The sequence below is a fragment of the Leopardus geoffroyi genome, chromosome B1 (assembly GCF_018350155.1).
Source record: "Leopardus geoffroyi isolate Oge1 chromosome B1, O.geoffroyi_Oge1_pat1.0, whole genome shotgun sequence".
Classification (NCBI taxonomy): Eukaryota; Metazoa; Chordata; class Mammalia; order Carnivora; family Felidae; genus Leopardus; species Leopardus geoffroyi.
The window spans coordinates 171440840-171455551 of record NC_059327.1 but is presented as its reverse complement, the minus strand read 5'-3'; the positions used below and the strand labels follow the sequence as shown (position 1 = coordinate 171455551).

Genomic DNA, 14712 nt, shown 5'->3' with positions numbered 1-14712 from the left:
ATTTTAGTGGAGATGGGTCTAATGTCCCCTCATGCAGTCAGACAGACACGAACGAAAAACAATGGTCCTAATTAGCTACGGGTGGTCTTCTATCCAGGTGAACAGAGGGCTTGTGGGCACGTGTCTGTCGCCTAGAGGAGATGACAGGTGTTGGGAAGGACGTAAACACACAGCCCCAAGCGGTGCTTTAGGTTTGCCACAGGCGTGTTGGCTCTTCCCCTTGAGGCTGCCAAGAGGCGCATATATGAGGTGGCCAGTCTGCGTCTATCTAGCTGCTTTTAAAAAATAAAAGGAACTTGAAGCATGTTGCCATTTCTTCTACATAGTCCAATAGAAATGTGTCTACAAATCATTACAAAACCACCTTTTCGGCAACGTATAGTTCACTGAGATTACTTAGGCCTGGATACCTTGTGAGATACTATCCAGTAAAGAGAATACATTAACACGATAATGCAGTATATTTCAGTAAAAATAGAATAAATAAAATAAAAATATCTTAAGCTGTATTTAACAGGTTAATTAAAAAAATGATAAGACATACAAGGCATAGTGAACATGGCTGCCTGTTTACCGAGTCACAGATACAAAGAATGCATAGATAACTGAATGTCACCACAATATCAGGTAAAACACCGGCATCCACACACAGGAAAATACACACATACTTTCATACATACTTTTTGGCCATGGCAGAAAGTGTCTGAACGTACTGTTTAACATAATCAATTTTACAAAATTAATTGCATTTAGTATGCAAAGCTATTTTCAAAACAAAATATCTGCAGTAAAGTTTTCAATATGTAAAGGCTATTGTTCGTCTTAATGCATCCTATAATTGCATATATAAATCAGTTTGCTACTTAAAGCTAGCTCAGTATTCTTGATCCTGAAAACAAACAAATGTATGCCTTAGAAAATGAACGGTGGGTTCGGGTAGAGATTTCCAATATAAAAGTGGATGACCTGTTCAGAATTTTTATCACACTAAAACCTTTCATTGTGGAGCTCGAGATGAAACATCATCATGATTGAATTTTGAACAGCTTTTCAAAGGGCACAGTAAGGACTTTCTTAATGCAATAATTTCTTATGATGGCACTGGTTACTTCAGATAGAATAGCATATAGGCTGGTGAGAAGTAGAATTCATTTCTACAGTGGCATCATTTTGGTCATAACACCAGGGTGCTAGCAAACAGTTCCAGAGTTCTGAGGGAACAGCAGAAGGCCACCTGCTCCGTCGTGTTCTCTGGTGGCTAAGTACCATGAGTTAGGAATGTGTCTATCACAAGTAACATCATCTCTGGAAAACCTTGTAAGTTGAACAGGCCGCACAGCGTGTAGAATCCTGTCCTCTACAACACATTTGAGGCACACTGCAGGAAAACAGTCCTGGACTGAGAGAGGGCGATGGTTTTATGATTAATATCACTGCGTGAGTAATTGGGACATATTTCCCGCCTTCTACAGGGAATTCTAAGATTTCCTGACAATAACTAGATATGCCCAGAGTAATTTTGGAAAGACTCTTCTTCACCGATGTAAAAGCGTAACTTATAACAGAGTTGGGAAGCGTGGGCTTTTGTCCCGGCTCTCTCACAAACTTTCGAGAGATCTTAGGCAAGGTGATTGAGCCTCTTGGTACTTTATATTTTTATTTCTCAAATGTGTTTAGTACCTTTCCCTACCTTGTAAGGCTCAAATGTGATAAGAATGTGGAAACCATTGACAAGTACACAGCAGTGGGTAAATAAAGTGCTCCTTTTAAAACCGGATGTTCTTAACGCATTTTGACATTAAGAAGCAAATAAGACTAATATTTAGATTGGTCTCCTTAGCAACTTCCTTTTAAAACAACAATGTCAACAAGAGTCTAAATCTGAGTATCTTTGTAAGTACATGAGAAACGTGAAGCAGGAAACTGCTATTTTGGGGAAACTTGTTAAGCAGTCCGTTGTTGCTATGTTTATTTTGCTCTGATATGAAATTTTTAAATCTTGAAAAAATGGAAAAGATATAAATTTAAAAATATATCTAGTAAAGTCCAACAAATCCCAATATTAAATACATAAATTCAAAAGGTTCAAATTTAATGTAATTTGTTGCCATGGACAATACATGATGGACAGACAGCTTTCTGGGCAAAAAGCATTAGGGTAAGACTGAGCTAGATACAGAATCCTAGTGGGTTTCACTAGGAGGCGGACTAACAAAATAATGTGGTGGTGGAGATCCAAAATATAAATGACATTTCCTCAACTCCAAATTGCATATTGGCTAATTAACAAACTAAGGATAAAAGGCGTACGAGGAAGATTTCATTTTAATGTTTATGTAGAGAATGGCCAGAGTGAACTATAATTCTCTAGCTGCATTGTACAATATAAGGCAGAAGTTTGAAACATGTCCTACCCGAAATGCATTAGGATTTTCTTAAATCTTTCTTGTTTTTAATAATCAGTTTGAAAACCGTCTAGAAAGAAAGGCTCTTTTTTGTTCAATTTTAATTTCTCAAATTTGGTTTGTTTTTCAATTTTCAAGTTTCACTTTTTCCCCAACATCCCACAAAACAGCTGCAGACATGAAATGGTGTCCATGTGTCAAAGGGCTTGTCAAGGAAAGCTGCCGGTTGGTTTGTGTACTGATGCCAACAGCCAATTCTGTCAACCCAAAGGTTCAATTTCATGAAAGACTGCAACAAAAACCCATCATCCTAGTTTTACAGCAATTCAATGGTATCTGGTACGCAGTGGCTACTCCAATGTCGGCAACAGGGCCAAGTGTTGCAGGACTTAAACATTGCTTGTGACAGATCCAGTCAAGAAGACAGTGAAACTAACTCAGGCGTCATTCACTCCAAGGACTCAGCGTTAGTTCACTAGGAGGGGTGTGGCCACATTCTTCTCCGTGTGTGTGAAGTTAATGTTCACGATATTTACAATAAGAAAAAGACCTTCCACTGCTCATGATGTATCTTACTGATAGCAAAAAAAATTAGTCATGCTTCTTTTCATATCACATGATGGTGGCAAGACGAGAGAACATGCTTGTCTAACACTGTTTGGTTAAGGATAAATTCTCTGAAGACAAAGCATCAGCAACTGAATGGAAGGCCAGATATCAGTTCATCTTCTTTAGTGTAGCTATTCAATCTTCAGGTAAATATTACAGAATCCTGTAGCAAATGCAGCTATGGCGTTTCTGTGACAGGGCGTTTCTGTTTCAAAGTGTCAATGAGGGATAAGACCCCTCGTTTTACATTGGTTGTGACTCTTCTGGTCACTGAGTCTGCTGGCGGAGGAGGTGGTCGAACTTTCTGTGAAGGCGGCCTGGCTACCAAGCACTTCTGGTATCGTAACTGAAATAAAACAAAAATGTTTTATGGTCGTTAATGATGTATCATCCCTTCTTGTTTAATTTATGATTTGATGACTTAATGCATCACCAATAATACATTTACCTGCAAAACTTAACGACCTAGCTCCTACGCATTAATCCAAGAGTTTTTCTTCTTTTCCCCTTTTTAAAAAGTATTTATTTTGAGAGAATGTGTGCGTGAGAGCGCGGGAGGGGCAGAGGGAGAGAGAGAATCCCAAGCAGACTTGCGCTGCCAGTGCAGAGCCCAACGCAGAGCTCCATCTCATGAACCATGAGATCGTGACCTGAGCTGAAATCAAGGGTCGGACACTTGACCAAATGAGCCACCCAGGGGCCCTAAGTTTATTCTGTTTCCTTAATGTGGGTATTTTAAGGGTTCTTATGATCATTAGGCTCAGCAAAAGTGTTGTGGCTTTTGCCATCCTTTTCTTCCACCCATCTCCACCCTCTCCTTGTTCTCTTTATGGGTTGGCTGCAATTAATATGCCAAACAGTCGAAGAGCTAATGAAAAGGAAGAGGACTGGGAGAGACAGTGTTAGGGTTTCGTCGGAGACACGTACCTCTTTGTACGTGAGGTAAGTGCTCATGGCTACCTGGGAGACAACATGGGAGAAAGGGCACAGTTTGAATCTAGGTTCTACCATTTATGGGAACTGTGTGACCCAAGCAAGTTACTCAATCTCTGAGCCTTAGTTTCTTCAATGTAAAATGGCAGAAGACCGGGACCTTTGCAGAGGGTGTTATGATTAGGGAATACTTGCAGCATGCTGAAAACAGGCCTACCAATGCAGGAGGCGTTCACAAATGTTTGTTCCCCTTCCTGTTTCCTGCTTTAATAAAAAAGAATGATGTATAAAGATTTTAGGATACATTTTATCCGTGAGTCTAAATCCTCATGGATTTAAAAATTTTAAGTAATCTCTACACCCCATGTGGGGCTCGAACTCCCAACCCCAAGATCGAGAGTCACATGCTCCAACGACTGAGCCAGCCAGGCACCCCTAAATCCTAATGGATTTTAAACTATCCATTAGCACTGTTGGCACCATAGTTTCTCTCCTTCCGAAATATAACACAGTCCACCTAGTTTTCTATTAATGAAAAGTAATTCTTCAAAATTAGATAAGAAGGTTAAAATTTACAAAGTATGTTTTTTCCTAATCTAAGCACTTTAAAATAATTCCATGGCTGATTTTTAAAAAGCTACTTAAATATTAATAGGTTCTTTGGTACAGTGTGAAACAGGCTGATGTTTCCCCATGGGAAGCATAAACTGTCCACAGCAGAACTCTGAGTCACAAAGCCCAAAGGCCACAGAACTAGCCCCTTCAACCCCATCATACGAGAAACGATTTACCAAATCTCCTCTGCGTGAGGCATCTTGCCAGGTCTGCAACGCAACCCAAACCGCACACTTCCAAAGCACAGATTTATAAACGGGCAGGTGTGCAACACGGTACGCTGGACCGGAAATCTCTAACGTTAGGCAAGTCCAGTGTGAATCAAAATCGCACCTGATGGGCTTCATTAAGGCTTCCTCTCTCATTCTAAATTTCACCAAAACATCCTCAGCTGGGCCTATGCCACTCAGCTGCAAAATATGCCTAAAAATTAGGTGGATTCAAAAGAATGTGTTTACAATACAGATATTTCAGGTGGTAGAAATTCACGTGTAGAGATTTCGGATGGAGAATCATGCAGATTTAATTCAAGAGGAAAGCCATGGAGTTAGAAATGCTGGACTCTGAGCGTAAAGAAGAGGCCGATGTCATCAGTAGGACTCATGCTGGATTGGCTGAGCCACTTGAGCTGGCTGCCCTGTTATAATTAAAATTACAAGCACATGAATAAAAATTGTTCCTAAGACAGAAAATAAGTCTGGGAATCAGACAACAAACTGTAACCAGTGATAAAGCTAATTATTTAATTGTCACCAGCATTTAAAATGTACAATTACGGCTGACAGCCATTCATTTTATGACTAAAACCATCTGTTATGATCCCTTTTCGATTTCAGGAAATAACTAAATAGTCATCCTCCATTTTTGCTTGACTGAATGCTTTCATTTTCTATTGTCTCCTTCATGCCATCTCGGGCTCTTGTGCTGGGTCAGAGATTCGTTGTGACTCCTCCACCAGCTCTGCCCCCACCACCCCCACCCTGCCCCTTCACATGCAGGCAGATCTGAATTAGCATCTGGCTCCGCAGTACTTGAGGGGAAAATGCACCTCTGACAAAGGACTGTGGGAAGGATGCCAGATCATGAGCACACAGCACTAGCTCTTACCCTCCCTCTTCCCTCCGTCCCTCTCCATTCAAAGGTGCCTTTTAAGGGAAAAGTCAGCAGACTCCCTTTCCTCGTGACTCATCATTGCCAACTACAGCCCGCCTCATCCTTTCCCTTCATTCTTAACCTTAGTGATGTACTGTATGTAGAAAAACAGAGAACTCTCCCAACCTCCATGCCACCTGTCACTCTTGGATTCTTAGCATCTGACTAGTCTCAAAGTCACTGCGACCCAATCAGGAGGCTAAACCCCAACCCTAGGTTCTTAATCTACCACCAAGACCTCGCCCCAACTCTTTACATGACCCTCATTTCAATCCACCTTCGCCAGCTCATTTCTCTCCGCCGAAAAAATGTGCAAATCTCCCCCTGCCCCGCCCATCATAAAACAAGCAGCAGACCCCCTTACTGTTGCGCTACCCCTTTCCTGTCAGACTTTGGTCTATTTTAAGGCCTCCACTTCTTTTTCCTCCAGGTCACTTTTCAGTCTAGTGTGGTCTTATACTTCTAGTTAGAGCATCTTTTACACTGCAACAGAATTTTGGCTTATGTGTCTCCTCATATACTTAAGCTCTGTAATGTAAGGCTCATCTCTCAGCCCTACTGGAACTTCCCAGAGTCCAGCCCACAAATGGTGGATTGAATTAAATGAAGAACAGGTGCTTCAAGTTCACCATTCCTCATCCCCAGCCAGGCAATTCTCTACAACATCCCAAGTCATCTACTCCTGCTTGTTCTCCTGGTTTAGACCCTCTGACACCCTCATGTGACCAGTAAAATGGCTTCTTGGCTGATCTCTCCACCTCAACCTTATCCTCTCAACCCATCCTCTACCTTTGGTGGGTTTTGTTTTTGTTTTGAGTTTGCTTTTAAAACCTAATACCAATTCATCTCTCTTGCTTAATAATCTTTGCTGAAGATAAACACGTTGCCATGATATCACAGGCTTTTTATCATACAGACCTGACCTCCTTTACTTGACTCCAGCAACCGAACCTGCTGTTGCTAAGAATCACCATCCACCTCAGGTTTTGGTGCCTACATTCATACTGTTCCCTCAAATTTTCTAGAACTTTTTCAGCGTCCAGCACAATAGGTGCTCAAAGGATATTTGCAGAATGAATGATGTGGTGTTTTTGTTTGATATCATATACATGGTGCAAAGAGAACTGGCTGTGTCACCTCAAAAACTCGGGGTTGCGGGGTGCCTACTTGGCTCAGTTGGTTGAGCGGCCGACTTCGGCTCAGGTCATGATCTCCCAGTTGGTGTGTTCGAGCCCCACTTCGGGCTCTGTGCTGACAGCTCAGAGCCTGGAGCCTACTTTGGATTCTTTGTCTCCCTCTCTCTGTGCCCTTCCCTGCTTGCACTCTTTCTCTCAAAAATAAATAAACATTGGGGCGCCTGGGTGGCGCAGTCGGTTAAGCGTCCGACTTCAGCCAGGTCACGATCTCGCGGTCCGTGAGTTGGAGCCCCGCGTCAGGCTCTGGGCTGATGGCTCAGAGCCTGGAGCCTGTTTCCGATTCTGTGTCTCCCTCTCTCTGCCCCTCCCCCGTTCATGCTCTGTCTCTCTCTGTCCCCAAAAAAATAAATAAACGTTGAAAAAAAAATTAAAAAATAAATAAATAAATAAATAAATAAACATTAAAAAACAAACAAAAAAACCCCCAAAACTTGGGGTTGAACACAGGCTTTGTCTTGTCAACTCTGTGCCCTGAGGCCCGCTCTTTCTTCTGAGCCTCTGTTCTGTCATAAAGAAAACAGAACAACTACCTTACAAATGGCTGTTTTAAGGATTAAGTTCACAGATATAAATTAAATAAAATATGTAAGAATGGTGGGCTTAAACCAACTATCTGAAATAAAAATCATACAATACACTGCAATTTTTTTAAGTACCAAGTTCGTTCTAAATAGCACCAATTCATACATGACCAACATTTCCTGATCACCTATTGAAATTAATTAGAGATCAAGAATTAAGAATTTGTGGTTTTGAAGATCACTGCTTTCAGTGATACTGGAAATCTCCACAGAACGTCGCTGCGCCCAGTCCCGCTTCTTGTAGGCGTCCTGGCCTCTCGAGATGGTAAACCGCTCATCGTGACTGTGTCCACAGGAATGAGGGTGTTATACAGCAAAACATCACTTTAGAGATTAGACATATTTTCCCTTATATTAGTAACTCTGTGCTAATTTACCGCATATGAGACAAGACCAGTGGTGTGGGAGGTCCAACAGCTCCCTGGCGGGTGACTACTCACCATGCAGGCGGCCTGTACCGCCTCAGACACGTTACCCGCATTAGGCTCGCACCAGAAAACGTGGCACTCGAAACGCTGGTTCCCGGTGTCCATGATGAAGGCAAATGTATGAACATCCTTCCCGACGCCCATGAAGGACAGGAATCGCACGCGGCACTCCACTAAGATTTCCTCTTCATTCTGCAAGACACATTGGTCAGCGCCCACTCTCTCTGTGAAGCCAGGCAAGAGTTATAAAATAAACATATTCATTTCTTAGATCATAGAATCAAGACTGGAGTGGCCGTGTAGAGACACTGGTGTTAAAAATACATAGCTCGACTGGATTTAGAAAGGACTGTTTTCCTAGAAAGGCGAGTTTCTAAATACGTCCGCAGCAGCCATCATTGCTATGTGGGCGTCTCACTGACATTTAATCCCGCTCTGAGCTACACTCTCCGTGGCAGGCGTGTTCTGTTGCTGTCGGTCCTCTAGGCTCCAAGCCTGCGTGTTCACTGTGGGTAGGAACCCTGCCATGTATACTATACTTCTTTGGTTTTGCCCATACAGGGCACCCAGTGGCTCAAAACCCACTTGCCCAAGTGAACCCGCTGGAAACCTCAGAGCAACCAAGAGAAAAGGAGCCATGGGATGGCTTTCCATCCAGTTCTCCTTCCCATGCTAAATACCACGTGGAATCATATTTCTATCTAAAACTGTGTACGAAAGCTGCCAAATCACTTTGTTCCCCACAAACCGGTCCCCATATGGTATCCATATGATGCAGTGTAAAGAAATGTTCGGAATTCATTCTTACGAACACCACATCCTTTGCAACAACCATATGTAGTTTGTGAATTAGTAAACACATCCAGAATGTTGACTTCTGGATCATTAACATCTTGACTTACTAAATATTCACTCAGGTGCTATGGAATTCCTTAACAGGCAAATGAAACTAGCCTGAGACGCCATGAAGTTTTCTTGGGAGAGACGATGTTTAGGTTGAGATCCCGGTAAATGTTGGGTAGGCAAAGGCGGGGAGCACAGAAGTGCTTGTAGATGCTGAGGCAGAAAAGGGTATGACATGTTTCAAGACTTAAGGAAATCCAGCCTGGCAGGCTGGAGAGGCAGGCAGGGTCAGTGAGCATCTTACTCCTAACTCCTTTTGAGAAGGTGAATTGGGCTTGAAGGTGACCTCCTAGTGGACAGAATCAGGAGCAGGCCAACAACCTGCGGTCTTTCCGTGGTAGGTGCCTCACAGTGGTGGAACTGAAAAGTGGTAAAGAGTCTGGAGCAGACTGCCTGGATCAAGTCCTGAGCTTGCCACTTCTAGCTGTTGTGACCACGGGCAGTTATTTAACCTCGCCGTGACTCAGTTTCATCAACCATAAAATTGGGATAATTTGGTTCGAGGCTAATGCTGGCTTCTCTGGATGACCACCGGCCTCTGCTACTATTGACAGAACAAACCAAAGACCCTCCACGACAGAAGCATCTCCTGTGCTCCAACTCCAGACAAATAGCCCAGGTAATCCTGAAGCCTGGAGAGCAGCCAAAAAACCACTCCCCGTAATGAGTTACTGCTAGCGTCATAGTTACCTCTGGCAAATGATTTTAATCTCTTGGGCCCATGAGGAAGAAAGAATGGGGAACACCAGGACAGGAGCTTCTTGGTTCAGAGGAGAGCAAAGTTATGCAGAGATCCAGACACAAAGGACAAAAAATTGTTTTATAAATGCAGGCTATTTTAATTACAAGTAAGCATAACTCCCTGGAGGTGAAGCCTTGGCTATGTGTCTAAGTTTCATGGAAGATTACTGTATCCAGAGTTTCACTGTAACCCAGACAGACCAACTGCATCTACGATCCTTCTTACCTTTTCACTGATGACAGTCACAGTAGCATCGGCCACATTCATGTTCACTGACGGCCAATCCTCCTTGTTAGATGAGGTCATAAGACTTTCTATGGCATTGTTCAGGGTATCCATTCCTGTGGATGGAACAGGTAATTGAAAAAGGTCCTAAAGCCACTTATCACTCTCCAATGTGGGCCCAAATCACCCAGTAACAGCTACACCCAAAGTGATTTTTTTTTTTTTTTTTAAATAGTTCCAGGAGACATTCTATTTGAGCATTTCATTGCTTGGGGGGCGGGGGGGGGGAGAAAAAAGCCAGCTTTTTCAATAGAAAGGAGGGTCATGAGAGCCTCCAGAGATGTGCAGTGTGTGATGTCCTGTCTAACTGGACCATGGTACTACTTTCTCTCCAAAGATTCCCCAGCCCCAAGTATATAAATAACACTGAAGCAAATGCTACCTTTTCCTAAGCAAGGAGGCTGGGAAAAAGGAACTGAACAGAAGCCAGCAACTGCCAGAATACTCCGATCTTCCTCCACCTTACTCTGCTACTTGAACAAGGCCAAGTTTGGAAGACCCTGTACGTGAATAGAATGCACTATACCAGGGGGCCCTTTTGCTGAGTGTTCCCACACCCGTTTTTTTGTGGCAGCGTGAGGGTGTAGGTCAGATAACAACTTTATTGAGATATAATTCATCTATAATTCACTCAAAGTGTACAATGCACTAGTTTTTAGTAAATTCACAGAGGTGTGTAATCATCACCACAATGAATTTTAGAACATGTTCATTTCCTCAAAAAGGAACCCTGTACATTTTTGGGGTCACCATCCATTTCTTTCCAGCCCCCTAGTTCTAGGCAATTACTTACTTAATTTAATTTCTATCCCAAGAGATTTGTCTCTTCTGGACATTTCACATACATGGAATCACACAGTATGTGTGATTTGTAACTGGCTTCTTTCATTTAGCATATGGTCTTCGTGGTTCATCCACGTTGTAGCATTTATCAGTACTTCATTCCTTTTATTTTTTTTTTTTAGTACTTCATTCCTTTTTTTTTTTAATTTTTTTTTAGTACTTCATTCCTTATTTATTTATTTATTTTTTTTTTTAGTACTTCATTCCTTTTTACTGCCAAATAAAATTCCACTGTATGGCAGCATCACATCTCATGAATCCATTTGTTAGTTGAGGGACATTTGTTTCTACTTTGTGACTATTACGAATGCTGCTACTGTGAATGTGTGTGTGGACAGATGTTTTCATTTCACTTGGGTATGTGCCCAGGAGCAGAACTGCTGAGTCAAATGGTAACTCTGTGAACTCTGGAGGAAGTGCCAGACTGTTTTCCCAAGTGGCTGTACCACCTTACTTTCCCCCCTGAGCAGTGCCATGAGGGTTCAGGTTTCTCCACAGCCTTTTCCGCCCAGGAAAAGGGCACATCTCCCCGCCTCCTTTCAGCTCGGTATGGCTAAGCAACGAAGTTCTGCCCCCGGGGTGGGAGCTGACTGCCGTGTGTGCTGCTCTTGGATCACACCTTGGAAGGAAAAGCATGAGGGCTCCCTCAGCCCTTTCTCCCCGCCCAGGGGCCAACGAGGACTGAAGCAGAGATGGCCCCAGGGATGGAAGGCCCACTTGAGAAGGGCAGAGCCCTGGCTCATGCATCTCTGGCCTGCTGGGTGCACCAGAACTATGTGTCTGCCTTGTTGACGTCCTTGTATTCTGGGGACCACATGACGAGCAGCTTATTACCCTGCCCTCTTTTGCTCTTTTGATTGGGACTGTTCATGTGCTGTGGCTGGTGACAGTGCAAGGGCGTAATTCAAGACGAGGAAAGGGAGCAGAACAGAAGATCGCACCCGTTGGGGAGGGTGGACACCTCCCCCGAGCTCCCGAACACTTGCACAGTGAAAGGACATAAATGTTTCACATACCGACGGGTTTGTCTACGGGTAACATGCCCAAGTACTGCACGTGGAACTTCTGGACCAGCTCAGTCTTTGGTGTTGGAAAATCTACTACAGGGAACAAAAGCAACAGATCTTTGTCAGTGGTTCCAACGTACACATAAAACACAGCCACCACCTGTGCCACAACAGCCTGTCTCTAGAGGGAGAAGCGGCGCACCTGCTCTGGGAGAACAGCGGGTCTTCCGCCTCACACAGGGGCTCTGTCAATCAAAACCCCATTCAACTTCCGTTTCTCAGCAGGGAAGCAGGAACAGTTAGTTCTTGGTGTCTTAAAGCTGCTACTGTCCTTTTCATGCTAAATAACAGTTGTTGATGTCCTATTTGTTAGGTGGTTGATGCCCAGAGAGAATTTACTCACAAGGGGCACAGAGACAGGAAAAATAACTAAACAGAATCCCCCCAAATATCAATATATATATATTTTTATTTTATTGAAGTATAATTGGCACACAACATTATGTTAGTTTCAGGTGTCTAACACAGTAACTTGATACTTGTATATATTGCAAAACGATTACCATAAGTCTACTTAACATTCATCATCACAGTTTACCAAAAAATTTTTTTTCACATCAACCCACATATTTTTAAGCTAGCTGGTTCTTATCCCAGGCTGTACAGGAGTTATAAAATCACTAAAGACAATATTCTTTAATCTTGTCCTTTTTTGTAGCAATAAAACTCATCCTGGCCTTTTGTGCCTAACCCTATTGACACAAAATGAACTCTGCGCACGGGAGGCTCCCTGGGGCTGGTTCAGTGTGCGTTTGTTGGGTTGAGCATGGTTTTTAAGGAGACTAGAAACGGCCGGGAGCCCTGTGAGACCTTCTGGCTCTTGACTAGGGTGGACAGCACCATCGTGAAGACAGCAGATGCACTGACCTACCTTGCAAGGGAACGTCGAGATTCACATTGGTTCTTTCCTGTAAGGAACTGCAGGCCAGGGCTTTGGCATTCTTCCGTTCGGCCATAATCTGAAGGGGGGAAAAACACACTGTGGTTTGTGGTTACAGACGCCGTGCCTGCAGCTATTCCAGCCAGTAAAGGGTCTGAGTGGACTTTGCTTCCAAGCTAAGCTGGCTTTACATACAGTCTACTGCCTGACTTCCCACCCCCGTACTGCACACATGGAGAACTGTGCTCATTTTCCCCAGGGGTAACCGGTGAACGACTAGCCCTCAGAGCCCCCGGATTGTTTGGAACTCATTCCTCCACTCACCTGGCTCCTACCTCTCGTGAAACAACCCAAACAAATATCCTCTGCTGGCCCACTGAGGTCAGTGAGACACGCACAGTAATGGACTTTTCCCACTGCTTCTGAATGCTGGCTGTTAGGTACCCTCTTCCGGGCCCTGGGGATAGCGAACGAGTTCAAATCCCACCTTCGCTACTTACTAGCTGTGTGATCTTGGGCGAGTCACCTGACCTCTTGTGTCTCATCTCCTCTTTGCACGTTTATGTCCCCAGTGATAAGGTTATGTCAGTTTTGTCAGTGCTCAGCAATATTTGCTGCTATCGATCGGGGTTGTTATTCTTAAGCTGTTCAATCTGTCAGCTGCCTACCACACTGGTTCTCTTCTGCTGGGGGCACTAACATCTCCTTTACTGAGAAGTCATCACTTCTCACTTCTGTTTACACAGTGCTGGTGGCTTAGGAGCCCAACCTTCGATGACCCAAAGGGTGACTCACACCTTCATTCCCAGCCCAAGCTTTCTGAAAATTCCAGACAGAACGAAAGTCACTTCTTCTCCAGAGCTCCACTCCACCCTCGTCTCGGCCTGCGCCTGGGACAGCAGGCAAGGAGGCGGCTGAGTTTAACAACATCGAATTTTTACTGAGCACGTCCTCTGTGCCAAGCCGTGTTCTGGGGGCCTTACGCTCCCCAAGGACAAAGATTTTTCTTTTCTGTTTTAGTCTCTGCTGTGTTCTTAGAACAGTCCCTGGCACGTAAACAGTGTTCAGCGGTGCCTGTTGCAGAAATGGAGGAAGAAAATGGCACCTGGGGAGTGTGCTGTAATGCTGTAACAGGTGCAGCCGGGCCCAGGCTTGTTGATGCACCAGTGTGAACCTGGGCTGCGATAAACAGTGGTGTCGGGACCAGCACCCATCCTGTAAGTCCTGGTCACCTGCATCAGAGCAGCCGACTGGTCCCAGCTCCTACCCCTCCCTGAGGAAATGTGGCTGGCACCTGCTTTGTCCCCGCTGCCCAGCAGTGGCTACAGCCTGGGCGTGGCTAGCTCAGAGGAGCTGTAATGAGGCTGGGTCTTGACATCCGCCTCAAACCAGAAAGGTGACGTCCAGCAGCGGTGACGGTGAGGTCTGGTGTTTAGATTCAGTAAGTAAGTTTGGGGAGTAGAAAGGCCTGCCTGAAGGGCATCTGTGACAGTGTCCTGGGGACCTGGCTAATCACTATCTGAACACAAGACGGCAGGTGATATGGTTGCTAAAAATATCAATCACCCCAGTATTGCATCTTTGGAGGTCAAGGGACAGAGTGGCCCATGGTCTTTTCTCTACTGGCTCACCCTTAGAACACTGTGTTCATTCAGGGGGAACCAACTACAGTATGCTCAGAAGCAGGTGAGGGGCCTGGTAACCATGTGACCCAAAAGAGATGGGGGTGGGGTTTCTGGAGACAGGAGGGAGACAGGACAGATACTTGTCCAGCACTTCTAAATGTACAGGTGCAGTTCACAGCTTCGAATGTTTTAAGTAATAAAGGGCTGCCCAGCAACAGACAAGATGGAGGCATCTTTCCCTGTTGCTACAGATTTCACATCTCAAGTAAATACGCGGAAGTTCTAGAGAAGAGGACTTCAGGTCTACACAAGAAAGAACTCTGTAACAGTCAGCGCTGCTCATTTTAATAGAACAGCCTCCTGAAAAGTAGGGGGCCCTGTGGATGGAGGTCAAAGGAGGGACCAGGCAGAGGGTGGGGATGTTTCTAGCAGGACTGCTCTGCTGGAG

The 14712-nt window shown here is 44.3% G+C and overlaps 1 protein-coding gene across 27 annotated transcripts in view; it reads right to left on the bottom strand.

Annotated features, from left to right (window-relative positions):
* Positions 1-2075: 2075 nt before the first annotated feature.
* APBB2 (amyloid beta precursor protein binding family B member 2) overlaps positions 2076-14712 on the bottom strand; it is a 382870-nt gene continuing 370233 nt past the window's right edge. For 22 of the 27 annotated variants that reach the window (XM_045474245.1, XM_045474241.1, XM_045474240.1 and 19 more), the window contains 5 exons: positions 12631-12718; positions 11709-11792; positions 9790-9905; positions 7932-8111; positions 2076-3360 (listed from right to left, as the gene is read on the bottom strand). In XM_045474245.1, the coding sequence (XP_045330201.1) occupies positions 3193-3360; positions 7932-8111; positions 9790-9905; positions 11709-11792; positions 12631-12718 (636 nt within the window). In that variant the 3' untranslated portion in view covers positions 2076-3192. The remainder of the gene's footprint in view (positions 3361-7931; positions 8112-9789; positions 9906-11708; positions 11793-12630; positions 12719-14712) is intronic. The other 5 variants (XM_045474262.1, XM_045474247.1, XM_045474251.1 and 2 more) reach the window with 1 other exon arrangement.